Below are 15,384 nucleotides of genomic sequence, written 5' to 3' on the forward strand. Positions count from 1 at the left end.
GTCTAAGTAAAAAGTTGTGTCAAAAATTAAATACTTAACGGAAAGTAAGCAATGTTTTTAATTTCTTTTCGATATCATAACAGTATAACAGATGCCTCGCGATTTCACCCTCATATTTCCGTTCCCGTGGGATTACAGGGATAAAATATAGCCTATGCCACTCACAATAACGTAGCTTTCTATTGGTGAAAGAATTTTCAAAATCGGTTCAGTAAATCCAATCCAGTGATTACTCCCGACAACCCACAAACTTTACCTCTATATAATACCTACTAACAGACGCCCGTGACTTCGTCCGCTCTTAGACCTCCTTAATCTGACCCTCTTGCAAAATTCGTTCTTAGCGGACGTCTACTAACTATAAACAACCTCTCTGCCAAATTTTATCTCTATAGGTCAAGTAGTTTTTTTCAGATTTCGTGATGAATGAACCTTTCGCATTTATTTATTTAGATTAGAGTAATAAACATAGCTTTAATTAATTTATGGATTTATTATAGTATGTTGTGCTTTCTACTAAAGCTTAATATGAGGATGTATTAAAGTAAAAGCCTAGATGGTTACTATACCTACGCCTACGTTAATCGTAAGTTGGTACGGCAATTACCATAGCAACCCCACCCATAGTTAGTCGATAGAAAGCGATATGCGAACAAGTTCTATTGTTTTCAATTTTATAACAAGATGTGAACTTCAATAATCCTCCTGTAATTAGTGTTCTTCGGCAATAACTGGTGAGAGTGTTCATGGAACATAATAAGGAGTAATTATTTTAATATAATTCGTAAGGGTAAGTAGGTATTGGTGTGAAAATTGTAAAGCGACGTAATTTAATAGGTTATTAACTATGAGATCGATGGTTATTAATGGTTATTTTGTCATTTGTTTACTTATTTACTCTATGTTTTAATACATAAATATAGCTTGAATATCACTATTTGACTTGAATATAACACTGAATCTAGACAACTACCTAGATTCATTATAATTTCGAAATATAAAAACCTGAAAAATATCCAAGTAATTTTTAAGAAACTTCATTAATTTATGGATATAGGCTCCACTTAACCTTTGGTATTTAAAACCAAGATGATGTGATACCCGATTAATTTATCTATACAAATATTATAATGAGGAATAAATCGTTTGATTATTTATTCATTAAAAGTTACGATGTTTCTAAACTACTGAATACGTTTTGTTACTAATTTTGTGAGAAATCGTTACTTACGAGTACATTTGCAATATTTAACCCAATAAAAGAAAACCAGCAAAAAGCAGTATCCTCTTTAGCAGAGATGTCCATTCAGCTGATAATTATGAATGATGACGTTTATCATTACAGCAATTAATTCATCTATACTTACAATAATACGGAGAAGGTTATAGGATACTTTTTATTGCGAAAATAAAATAAGAAGAGGGTGAAATAAGGGTTGAAAGTTTGTATGGAAAGTCCTTAATTTTTAGAGTTTTAAAAATTTGTTCATAAATCATAAAAAAAATACGAAATATATTTACGGATTCAATTTTTTTTTTTAATTTAAACTCTAAATTGGTGAAATAGAGCTTAAAAGTTTACATTGATTTCCACGCGGACGAAGTCGCGGGCGTCCGCTAGTACTGTATAACATGATAATCATAATTTCGATTTCTTGTAGGAACATATAAACAATAAAACTATGGGTCTACTAGACAAGTTGTCAGCTTGGATGGGTGGAGGAGTCACCCAGGCGACCGTATTAGTGCTGGGATTAGACAACAGTGGGAAGACGTCATTACTCAACGCTCTACGCCCTCCTGAACAAAGGGCAGCGCTCACTGTGCCCACGGTAGCCCAGCAACAGGATCAGTTCCAAAGTAAGTTCATACATAAACGTAGAAAAAAGTTCATACACCGTCTTCTGAATCAAAAAGTGACGCAGCCCTGCCTGTTTACATATACGTACACGCCGATACGCACAGATGAAGACAGACCTACTGTCACTATAGCTTGGCAACTACGTTCGTAACACTCTCGATGTTGCGCGCGGGCCGGGGGGCGGGTAGCGATGAATGAAAAACCCACGACTGATGCACGTCACTTGATGACACTCTCATAATATGCGTGCGACGGGGGGGAAAAGACTGCGCGGATGTGAAAGCGTGCGTGCGGGGAAGTGAGGTACACGCCCCCTGGCCCGCGCGGATCATCGGGAGTGTTACCAAGGTTGCCAAGATACATACATAGAAATAAATTAATAAGTCTTCAATACAATCTCATATACCTATTGGGTTATAGACAGAATTTATGCTCCGTTGAGCAAATTTAACCTCCATTCAACCTTTCGACTAATTTATGTACGCACATAAGGTTTATTCTTTTTTCTTTCGCTCTATATTTGGATTTGATGAGATTGATAAAATTTATTAGGGTTCGTGAAACATACTCTTAGACCTAGTACATGTTTAATTCAATAGATACTTCGAGAAAGTTAACCTTGATGTTATTATCTCGGATGAAAGGACCATTCTCTGGAAGCAATGCTGTGACAAATTCGATTGAATCTTGTGGCCCCTATGTTCCGCTCTAAGGTCCGATTTCTCTCTTTACCAAAATTTATCTAAATCGGTTCAGCAGCTTAGACCTGAAAAGGTAAGTCATACAAACAAACTAATTTTTAAGACAAGTTTTTTTGACGGCCTCCGTGTCGCAGTGGTATTCGCGCTGGATTTACAATACGGAGGTCCTGGGTTCGATTCAGATCTGGCTGGTGTGAGGCTTCGGCTGTAGCTAGTTACCACCCTACCGGCAAAGACGTACCGCCAAGTGATTTAGCGTTCCGGTACGATGTTGCGTAGAAACCGAAAGGAGTGTGAATTTTCATCCTCCTCCTAACAAGTTAGCCTATCATAAACTGCATCATCACTTACCATCAGGTGAGATTGTAGTCAAGGGCTAACTTGTAAAGAATAAAAAAAAACGCTGGAGTAGGTAATGCCGTAGGTAATTAGGAATGTTGTAGTGCTAGAAATACCATGGAATGATGGAATCAAAGAAGAATAAGAAATACCTACCTGCCCTACTGGCAAAGACGTACCGCCAAGCGATTTAGCGTTCCGGTACGATGCCGTGTAGAAACCGAAAGGGGTGTGGATTTTCATCCTCCTCCTAACAAGTTAGCCCGCTTCCATCTTAGACTGCATCATCACTTACCATTAGGTGAGATTGTAGTCAAGGGCTAACTTGTAAAGAATAACAGAAAAAAAAATCTCAGTGACAGCCTTTTGAAACATTCTTTTGGAAAATGGGGTAGCTCTAGTTATCATATGCTCTGTAGAGTTTGTGTCGCTTTGTGCCTCTATATCTTGGCAAGTTCGTTAATGACACTCCCATGATATGCGGGCGACGGGGCGGGAAGGACTGCGCGAATGTGAAGTCGTCCGCGCGGTGCAGAAGGGAGGACAATGCGTGTATGAAATCGGGCGAGTGGAGGCATCGCTACCCCCTCCCGGCCCACGCGGACCATGGGGAGTGGTACGAACGAACTTGCCAAGCTATAATACCTTATACTACATAGGTGGAGAGCCGTGATAGCCCAGTGGATATGACCTCTGCCTCCGGAGGGTGTAGGTTTGAATCCGGTCCGGGGCATGCACCTCCAACTTTTCAGTTGTGTGCATTTTTTAATAAATTAAATACAACAATTAAAAAATCGTGAGGAAACCTTCTAGAGAATTTTCTTAATTCTCTGCGTGTGTGAAGTCTGCCAATCCGCATTGGGCCAGCGTGGTGGACTATTGGCCTAACCCCTCTCATTCTGAGAGGAGACTCGAGCTCAGGAGTGAGCCGAATATGAGTTGATGATGATGATGATGACACAGGTGGTGGGGTATCATTCAGCGCGTGGGACGTGTCTGGTGCCGCTCGCATGCGCGCGCTGTGGGAGCGTCACTATCGCTACGCGCACGCTGTCATCTTCGTCGTGGATGCTGCAGACCATCTACGATTAGGTATGGACCACATATATAAAAGATAGCTTAAGCGCTTCATCTATGTTCAGTAGTATGGAATCTGAAACCTCTTGTCAGTGTCAATGTTTAGTCGATCATCATACTAATATTATAAACGCAAAAGTTTGTATGTATGTTTGGATGTTTGTTACTCTTTAACGCCGTTACTATTAAAGCGATTTGGCTGAAATTTGGAATAGAAATAGATTTTACACTGGATTAACACATAGGCTACTTTTTATCCCGAAAAAATCCATGGTTTCCCAAGATTAGCGAAAACTAAAATCATCATTTTAATGATATGAATGTTTGTTACTCTTTCACGTCTTGACTACCGAATTAGCTGAAATTTGGTATTGAGATATATTATAGCCTGGATTAACACATAGGCTTCTTTTTATCCCGGAAAAATCCATGGTTCCCGAGGAATTTGTGAAAACTAAATTCCACGCGGACGAAGTCGCGGGCGTCCGCTAGTCTATCTATAATGCCGCTGCTTCACACTGCACGAGTAGTATATGGAAGTGACGATGATAGTCAGAAGGGAATTTGTGTGGCCACGTCACTCGACCTGCCGCTAATAATTACACTAATATTCGTTAGAATATTTCCGCTTGTAGAGCAGTGTGGAAGGAACGAAAAAACAAACGTTTCATGCGCGTCTAAGGGATATTAACTATAGTGTTTTTCAGATAGCATGGGTACTGTGACAGTTGCCTTATGACGTCTATAATACTATTATCGCGAAACGCGGCCAACTTCCCACAGTGAAATGAACTGTCACCCGCACCATGCTATACTGTTGAGATATTGGTATGGAAACCAAACAAACAGTGTGAGATGGGGCGACGCGACATCTAGCGAATACAAGCTAAAATGCGGTGTACGCCAAGGAGGGCTGACCTCTCCTGACCTCTTTAGCCTGTATGTGAATGATCTGATCGAGGAACTGAGAAGAGCCAAGGTGGGTTGTCATATCGGGCCCACCTGCATGAATAATTTTAGCTATGCGGACGATATGGTTCTTCTCAGTCCCTCAATCAGTGGACTTCGTAAACTAGTTGCAATCTGCGAACGTTACACCTTAGATCATGGCTTAAAATATAACGTCAAGAAAACAGTTACGATGGTGTTCCGTGCAGGCAGAGGTCCAGAGAGGATCCCTGGGGTGTTCCTTGAAGGAAATTTACTTAAAAGGGTTGAGCGGTTCAGATATCTCGGACACGTTGTGACTGAGGATCTCAATGACAATGAAGATATAGAGAGGGAGCGACGTGCTCTGTCTGTCAGATGCAACATGCTCGCACGTCGGTTTGCAAAGTGCAGCGAACAGGTCAAAGTGACATTGTTTAGAGCATACTGTCTATGCTTCTACTCATGTCAACTTTGGACCAAGTACACTAGACGCGCAATCAACAACATCAGGGTACAATACAATGATGCGTATCGTATCCTGATGAAGTTGCCGCGGTACTGCAGCGCGTCGGGCATGTTCGCGATGGCCAGAGTACCGGACTTCTTCGCGATCATCCGATCGCGAATCGCAAATTTTTGGTACCGTTTGCGATCCTCAAAAAATGAGATTCTCACCACGCTGGCTGAGTGTCTGGACTGCTCAATCTATAAACATTGGCTTTCAGTGCACCAAGAGCCTAATAGAAAGTAGCAGAACATACGAATATGTATAGATAATACCTATACTAGTTAGACAATTAAATTAGTGTAATGTCAATTTTAATTAATATTTTTACTATTTTTGTATTGTTAATATTATTGTTTGTTTTACACTGGGTTTTTACCTTTAAATAAACTATTATTATTATTATTATTATTATACGTAATGAACTGTACATAGCGGTGCAGGGCAGACTAATTAGAAAGGTGAAGAAGGAACGAGATCAAACAATACATAATACCACTTTTCGAGATAGATCTTGTGGAGTACTTAGGCTTCTATTAAGTCGCTTATTAAAAATCCTGGGTAATTTTTCTCATGGTCTTAATCATGAAAATAATTACATCATTATAGGTACGCAGCGCCGGCCCGAAGTAATTTTTAAAATGGAGCGAGATCCAATAATGGCGCCTCTCCTGTTTGTTCCTACTAAGATCTCTTCTTATAGTGCCATCTCCTATCGGAGGTCAGCAATCATTAAGTACTAGTACTAATTTAACTTTGTTCACTGCTGCCCGAAAGAGTGATCTGGTACTCATATTAAACCATTGGCGTAAGTTCTTGAGCCAAGATGTACGTCTACGACCAGGCCTACTAAGATACCTGTACCAAATTATGAGTGTAAAGTAAAAATGGAATGCGAAGATCTCGACCATACTCTGGGGTGACCAATTGAATATCAGGCGCAGTACCGTCTACAGTTGAGAAGGATTATCATTTAGGCGCTCTCTTGGATTTGGCGCCTGGAGTGACTGCTCCGTTCGCCGTATGGACGAGCTGGCCCTGATTACACGTACAAAGATGAAATTTGGCAGAGAGGTAGTTCATAGTCAAAGTCTTGGGCGTCCGCTAGTGCCATTGTCTTCTCCATTTCCAGTGGTGGCCCGGGAAGAGTTGGAGCTGATGCTAGCGCACCCGGACATGTTCGGGCGGCGAGTACCACTGCTTGTCCTTGCCAACAAGAGCGATGCGTCTCACGCCTTGTCTGCCACACATGTTGCCGCTGGTAAACTAACACAGTTATCAACAAGTACTTTTATCATTGTACTAAGATTCAGTATAGCCGTGGAAAGTTAATAGATAGACGGACTTGCACATCTATCTATCTATATCTATACTTATAATAAAAGTAATCGAATTCTATTATATATATATTAATTCGTTACCTTGGCAAAAACTACTACTAGCGCCATCTAGAACTTATAATAAAACTGTAACAGGTAGGTACATTTTTTACATTCTGTACATTGAAGATATTTTATATAATCGATACTGAAGCTAAAAATATTTTTTTTTCGATTTTCTGTCTATCTGTCTGTCCGTGTTTTTTTGTTATTCGGAAATCACACTGAAACTACTGAATAAATTCAAATAAAACTTTTGCTCGGTTTAAAACCATAATATGTAGAAGGTTAAAGGATACTTTTTATTGTGAAAATAAAATAAGAAGAAAGAAGAAAGAAAAGAAAGAAAGATTTTATTTGGCAAAACACAAAAAAGGAAATCATGACACATAAATACAAATAGAAAAATATTAAATATTACTACCAAATTTTTGTGAGTGCCCCAGCTATCTGAACTAGTTAGAAACTGTATCTCAGAAAGCTGGAACTTCCCTACTATATATACAATCCAATCCTATAAATATTATCATAAAATTATGCCCTTGTACGTTAGTATTTGTGTGTGTGCAATTGTGTGTGTGTGTGTAATTATATGTGTGTGATTATGTGTGTGTGTGTTTGTGTGTTTGTGTGTGTGTGTGTATGTGTGTTTGCGGGTGTGTGTATGTGATTTATGATTTTACATTTACATAACTATACACTACAATGATGATGCTAGCAGTCAGCCTCTTGATATATCTATAGTCCTATATATTATGTAGACGGTTTGATAAAGCGATTCAGATTATCTTAGAATTTGGAGTAATTCTTCTGTTTGCTCATAAGAGCGGGTCTGTAACCATTTTGTTAAACAAGTTTTACACTGTTTGATGGTAAGAGGATAGATGTTAATGATTCTGTTTAACTTGTTATAAATTCTGGAACTAGAAATATAGAAATGCCTCCGAGCAACTTGTGTTCTGTGTTTGGTAGCGTGACATACTATGTCAGATCTTCTTTTGTTTAGATTATTATGAAAAGCTAGTGTTGAGTGTTTTCGTAAAACAGTCTGAAGAATATAAAGTTGACGAACTGTAAGCACATTACAATCCTTGTATAACTCTTGAGTAGAATATCTGTAGGGCTTGTGAGTCATGACTTTTAAGATGGCCCTTTGGGATCTCTCGATACGCAACATAGATGTCTTAGAGCTACCCCCCCCCAAACAGTGATACAGTAACCAAGTATGGATTGCGCAAGAGCATAGTAAACGGTTAAAAGTGTAGATTTGTCAGCAGATGTTCTCAGCTTACGGAAAATATGGATCAGTTTTCTAGCTTTTGCAGTAATGTTACAAATGTGTAAGTTCCAAGATAAAGTACTATCAATCTGTACACCTAGGTATTTTATGTCATGAACATATTCGACAGCTGGGCAGGAACAAGAACTGGGATTTTCAATTGGATTCTTACAGCTATGAATTTTGATATTTAAATTTTGAGATTGAGGTAGTGTACGAGAAGAAGTATGGAACGCTAGAAATTTAGTTTTCCCAGTATTTAAACTTAAGACATTTGTCGACAGCCAATTAGACACCTGTCGTAGGGCCTTTTCTGTGTTCGTCAAGGCATCCTCCCAGGTATCACCCGTTAACAATAGGACTGTGTCGTCAGCATATGACACAATTTTACCTTTCGAAATGGGTAAAAGACATAGATTGTTCATGTAGATAAGAAACAGGGTAGGGCCTAGGATGCTGCCCTGTGGTACACCAAAGGTCAGGTTAATTTCATCACTGAGGTGGTTACTTATCTTAACTTGTTGAGTGCGGTTAGTCAAGTAATCGGTAAAAATTTGTAATGCAATGCCCCTGATACCGAGAGAGTCCAATTTATCCACAAGAATAGGGATCGAGACCGTGTCAAATGCTTTGGATAAGTCTAAAAATACCCCTATGCATTTTAGTTTGTTATCTATAGCTTTTGTGATAGTTTCAGTTAGTTGAAGGACGGCGTCTTCTGTAGACGTTCCTTTCCTGAAGCCAAATTGATTGGGAGCCAAGAGGTTTTTGGATTCCAAATACATTACTAATCTTCTATTTAGAGCACTTTCCATAATTTTAGATAAAGCTGGTAGTATTGATATAGGTCTATAATTATTGACACAGTCTCTATCTCCGCCCTTGTGGATCGGAATTATTAAAGCTTTTTTGAAAACCTTAGGGAAGGTACCAGAGGAGAAAGATAGGTTGCAAATATGAGTCATTAGAGGAGCTATTATTGATACATTTGCTTTGATTACTCTAACAGGCATACCATCCCAACCAACCGAAACATTATTCTTAAGACTGTTTATAATATTTTCTATTTCCTTTTCATCAACAGGAATTAGTCCAAAGGAATTTAAAGGTCCAGCTTGTGAAGGCCGGTGATATTTAGTATAATTTGTTTTTTGGTAAATATATGAGGCAAGGTGGCTACCAACTCCTGCAAAATGCTCGTTAACAAGGTTTAGTGATTTATTGGGGTCTTGATCCAAAGTAAGTAGTTCCGTTGCAGTAGGAGTTTTCAAACTGATGTTGGCGACCTTTTTTATGACTTCCCAAGTAGCTTTCATGTTATTCTTCGCTTTATCAAATTCCATTTTTTCATAGTTAATCTTTACTTTTTTTAATATATTATTGCAAAAATTCCTATATCGATTATATGTTATTTTAAGTATTGCATTATGTGGTGCAGATTTGAGTTTTTTATGTAGGCGGTCACGATTTCTAATGCATCGTAAAAGTCCCGGGGTGATCCAGGGTTTTAGTATTATTCTTTTACGTGAAACTTTAATTGACTTTGTATTAGCCTTAATGATTGTGATCAAAGAATTCACTAGTAGTAGTGTAGCAGTATTTGCATTCGTAGCAGCAAGGACCTCAGAAAAATCAGTCGCTGCTATGTCTTTATCAACGGCTGCGTAGTCTGTGTTAGTGCTAAAGTTTAATAGAGATTGTTTTTGAGTAGTCATATCGGTTGAAAATATTACAGGAGAGTGATCAGTAACCGATGGATTTAAAACCAATGTTACAGATTTGTGCACACTTTTTACAAATACATGGTCAATGCAGTTTTTGTCATGTGTAGGAAAGAAATGAGTAGATAAAAGACCATGTGAATATAAGAAATTTAGATAGTCTTGTGAGCGACTGTCTAAATTTTCTGGCGAAATATTTAAATTGATATCGCCCAGTATTACAGTGGATTTATATTGATTCAGCGAGTTTAAAATGGTGTCTAGGCTGTCACAGAATCTATCAATTTGTTTAAAAGACGGAGACCGATATATTGCTATTAAGCACAGTTTATTATTTTCCAAAGAACAAATAATGGAGCTAGCGTCGAGAAGATCAGGATATAGAATGGTGTGCTGCAACTCTTTTTTAATGTATAATATTACACCGTCATTTCGATTTATGATGTTTTTAGAGCAGTAAGATATGTAGCCAGATATTATAGGGATTTGATCAATATATTGGAGCCAACACTCCGTTAGTGCTATAATATCTAAGTCGATATTAAGGCGCTTTAACAAAACCATAAATCCGTCAAAATTGCAATTAATACTGCGAATATTCATATGAAGCATATTAATATTATTTTTGCGTTTAAAAATGAGATCCTGACTTTTTTCGGTTTCGCACTGATAGGAATTTGTATTGCCTAATAATTGGAGATCATTGTTAATCTTAAGCCAACTATCCATCGTCAGAGTTAATGAAATAATATTGGAGTCTTTTGGTTGGACAGCTTTGGAAGCATGAAATTGTCATGGTTGGCAAAATGGAGTCAAGGCAATAAAATATATAGATTTTCAAAATTATAATGTGTATTGTACCGTGAGGCAAGGTATTCTGTATCCGGATTTTTTTTGTTATAATATTATGGTGTAGAAAGATTAGGACCCGAAAAGGTGTATATGTAAATGAGAGTAGATATGTAGGATATGAATGAGTAACAATTAGTGGTGTGAGTTTATGTGTACATGAGGTATGTGTGTTAATTATAATAGTCTTATAATTAAATACAATGAAGTTTAAGAAGTTTACAAAAACAGAGTAATTTTGTAAAAAAATCTTAATGTTTTATCTTAAGTGTAAACAAGGATACTAGTCGTTCTACAATTCATGAAGAAAAATAACAATAAAAACAATTTGATGAAAAACATAAACAATAAAACCTGTTGTAACCAGGTAAGGCGTGTAGGATAAAATACGAGTAAGTATTTATATTTACAGTTAGATGTGGTATAATATAATTATAAACCGCACATATTTTCAACGTGCCATCCGTTAACTGACAGTCTACCTCTAGTATACAAGTATGGGAGTTGTCTATTTAAGATATATATTTATTTTAATCTTGAACAATGATTAAAGATACAAAAAAAAAAAAATCGGTACTGTATATCCTATCATAAAAAATATATATATATATATCTATACTAATATTATAAAGAGGTAAAGTTTGTAAGTTTGTAAGTTTGTCACATTTTTCAAATGGGGTAATCTTCGGAACTACTGGTCCGATTTCAAAAATTCTTTCACCAGTAGAATGCTACATTATCGGAGAGTGCTATAGGCTATATTTATATATATTTATAGGTATATATTTATATATTTTATATAGGTATCATATATATTAGCCGAGTTATCACAGTTTTTGTCATACAGGTCGGACCGAAATTCATCATAAACAGACTTATGCGCATGCGCTGCCTTATCCATTGTGTAAAATTGAAATCAATGTATGGAGGCTTTATGTACCTTTAAAAGTTCTACAAAAAAGTCCGCCACACCATATATCTAACTTCTATATATTAGCAGATATAGTACCTTTTGTGTTTTAAAAATTATAAATTTTATATAATTAGGTTTGCGTCATTATTTATGCTACTTAACTTAAATCCTTATCAAAATAAATTATTTAATAATCACAAGGATATTATGGAGATAAGATTTGCCCTTTATAGTATGTTAATTAGTTAAATAGTTTCGGAGATAATACAAAATTTCTAAAAGACGCAGAAATTCCGCTACATGACGCCCAGCGCTTTCAATTACGTAGTTCCCGTTCCCGTGTGAATATGGGGATCAAGCATAGGGTAGCATAGCCTATCACACTCGCAAATAACGTAGCTTTCTATTGGTAAAACAATTTTCCAAATCGGTCCAGTAGATCCAAAGATTACCTCCGACAACCACACAAACTTTACCTCATTATAATTTTAGAATAGAAGTCGCTATTTCCCTTTGTCATCGCACCACGCTCATAGGGCTGGACCGATTTTGCTAAGGGTACGGGTAAGGTAGGGGAGGTATAGGGTAGGGTAGGGCAGGGTACGGGTAGGGTAGGGTACGGGTAGTGTAGGGGTTGTGTAAGGGTAGGGTAGGGGTAGGGTAGGGGAGGGTATGCCTAGGTTAGGGCTAGGTAGTGGTAGGGTAGGGGTAGGGTAGGGGTAGGGTAGGGGTAGGGTAGATGTAGGATAGGGGTATGGTAAGGGTAGGGTAGGGGTAGGGTAGGGTTAGGGTAGGGATAGGGTGAGGGGTGGGGTAAGGGTAGGGCCTACCCTATCCTAGCACTATCCAAGGGGTTGGGAAAGGGAAGATTACGGGTAGGGTAGGGTACGGGCAGGGTAGGGGTAGGATACAGTTAGGGAACGGGTAGGGTAGGAGTAGGGTAGAGGTAGAAAGTTTGTACGGAAAGTCCTTAATTTTTCTAGGTACATTTGTAAATGTAAAATGATAAGCGGACTATTTATTAGGTATAAGTTATAAAACTTTCCAAATAGAATGTGAAATAGGGGTTGAAAGTTGACATCGATTTTTACGCGGACGAAGTCGCGGGCGTCCGCTAGTATATATATATATTTATATCTTTAATCATTGTTCAAGTAATCTTACATTGAATTGCATATTGTATGCTGCTTAGCTAAATACCTATTTAGTTAAATGAATAATAATTCTTGTTTTAACTTATCCAACATAAATACACAATAAAAGTAATACAAAAACAAAAACAAAAGGGAGTGTAAGGGAGTGAAATAGGGGTTGAAAATTTGTATGGAAAGTCCTTCATTTTTAGAGTTACAGTTTTAAACATTTGTTCATAAATCATAAAAACAATACGAAATATAATGTTATTCAAAAATTTTTATAATTCAACCCCTAAAGTGGTGAAATAGGGCTTGAAAGTTTACATTGATTTCCACGCGGACAAAGTCGCGGGCGTCCGCTAGTTAAACATAACATAAGAATGGATGTCTTCGTAATATTATGGAATCAATCCATTATATAAGGCAACTTTTGAAGTTATCTATGTGCATTTTAAGAAATTAAATATCACGTGTCTCAAACGGTGAAGGAAAAACATCGTGAGGAAACCTGCATACCAGAGAGTTTTCTTAATTCTGTCTGTGTGAAGTCTGCCAATCCGCAGCGGGCCAGCGTGGTGGATTATTGGCCTAACCCCTCTCATTCTGAGAGGAGACTCGTGCTCAGCAGTGAGTCGAATAATTGATAATGATCATAGCTTATAAAGCGGTTTTTCTTTTCAGCTCTAGGTTTGGAGCGTATAGCGGATAAGCCTTGGCACATCTGCGCCTGCAGTGCCCTCACAGGATCCGGCCTTCCTGATGGGATAGCGTGGCTTGCTCGTCAACTGCGGGAGCAAAAAAATAAATAAATATATCACAAAATGATATTTCTTTTTTGAGTTTAGTCCTTAAGAATCGACTATATATAGCCTTCGGTATGGAAAAAATATGGGCAGTAAAATTCGATGAACGAATGACAGCGTTACGTTTTTTGTGCGCAACCTATTCTGTGCACCTATCACCGTGCGTTCGCGCCGCAGCCTGCTGCTCCTCGGTTGCGCACCTTTTATGTTTTAGGCGTAAGTATTGAGACGTACGTAGTGTATGCTGCAAGGCAACAAACACCTATTTAGACAGTCGATCAGTCGATCGAGAGTAAACTCCATTCGTGCGACGGAGCTAACATACTTTTTTTCATTATTTTGTTTACCTTTTAAAAACCATTAGCGGAGTGCAGCGCGGTTTTACCCGTGTGGTATTTGTTCCCGTAGGAATACGGTGATAATATATAGCATATTGCATCCAGGAATAGTGTAGCTTTTTAACAGTGAAAGAATTTTCAAATCGGTTCAGTAGTTTCAGAAGCTATCCAATGCAAACAAACAAACTTAAACAATCAAATCTTTCCTCTTTCTGATATTGGCATAGAAGTATAGATTAACAGACCCCCCGCGGTATCATCTGCGTAGATCCCGTTCCCAACATAAGAATACAGCCCCTGTAGCTAAGTGACACGACGATTGTCTTTCTACGATCGCAAACGCTTCGAAAACTAGAAAAATCCATGGGAATGACATTTGCTATCGACAGGCCACGTGATCAATATACATTTTTCTAGTTTTCGAAGCGTTTGCGATCGTAGAAAGAGAATCGACGTGTCACTTGGCTACAGGGGCAGGTACCTATAATACTATGAACGAATTTGTAGCTATTATTTAAAATTTTAGAGAAAATAAAATTAAGTAACAAGTTAGTACGCTTCCATTTTAGACTGCATCATCACTTACCACTAGGTGAGATTGTAGTCAAGGGCTAACTTGTAAAGAATAAAAAAAAAAAAAGTATATTATAAGTATATAAAAAAAAAAATAGTAATATTTAAATATTAACTGTTCTAGCTTAATAATTATAACAGTTAGTTTAACAAACGAACACTTAACAGCTGTTAAGATTTAAGACGCGGCAGTTTCTAAGTGGATCCAAGGAGTTAAGCCGTCTGAGTAATTGACTCGCTCTGACCTGCCTTGCGCTTGGGACAGATAAACTTATGATGGCTTATTCGCGCTGTTATTTCAGCGAGGAAAGCATCATTTCGCGGCTGAAATAATAATGATGAAGACGCTCATCACGTATCGGACTAAAGGCAGTGCCGGATTAAGGTATTGTGATGCCCCCTATGTGATAGCCCAGTGGATATGACCTCTGCCTCCAATTCCGGAGGGTGTGGGTTTGAATCCGGTCCGGGGCATGCACCTCCAATATTTCAGTTGTGTGCATTTTTAGAAATTAAATATCACGTGTCTCAAACGGTGAAGAAAAAACCTCGTGAGGAAACCTGCACGCCAGAGAATTTCTTAATTCTCTGCGTGTGTGAAGTCTGCCAATCCGCATTGGGCCAGCGTTGTGGACTATTTATTGGCCTAACCCCTCTCATTCTGAGAGGAGACTCGAGCTCAGCAGTGAGCCGTATATGGGTTGATAACGACGATGCCCCCTATCCTTAAGTATTTTAGTTATCTATACTTATAATAAATCTGTAGAGAGGTCAATTCTGTACATGAAATATATTTCCAAAATAACTATCAGGGGGTGATTAGTGATCGATACTGATGCCAAAAATGCAATCAGTAAAATTTTTGTCTGTCTTCGTTATAGAAACAAAAGCTGCTCGACGGATTTTAACAAAACTTGGTACATTTATTCTTCATACTCCTGGGGAGGTTATAGTATACGTTTCATCACGCTATCATCAAT

At 38.0% G+C, this 15,384-nt stretch overlaps 1 protein-coding gene across 1 annotated transcript in view; it reads left to right on the forward strand.

Moving 5' to 3' along the window:
• The window catches only part of LOC112053076 (solute carrier family 2, facilitated glucose transporter member 8-like), a 34,073-nt gene extending 20,556 nt beyond the window's left edge, over positions 1–13,517 (forward strand). Inside the window, exons 10-14 of the mRNA XM_052885319.1 lie at positions 966–1,020; positions 1,662–1,860; positions 3,865–3,993; positions 6,546–6,674; positions 13,372–13,517. Coding sequence (XP_052741279.1) covers positions 966–1,020; positions 1,662–1,860; positions 3,865–3,993; positions 6,546–6,674; positions 13,372–13,499 — 640 coding nt within the window. The 3' untranslated portion in view covers positions 13,500–13,517. The remainder of the gene's footprint in view (positions 1–965; positions 1,021–1,661; positions 1,861–3,864; positions 3,994–6,545; positions 6,675–13,371) is intronic.
• Positions 13,518–15,384: the final 1,867 nt, after the last annotated feature.

This window comes from Bicyclus anynana, chromosome 2 (genome assembly GCF_947172395.1).
Source record: "Bicyclus anynana chromosome 2, ilBicAnyn1.1, whole genome shotgun sequence".
NCBI lineage: Eukaryota > Metazoa > Arthropoda > Insecta > Lepidoptera > Nymphalidae > Bicyclus > Bicyclus anynana.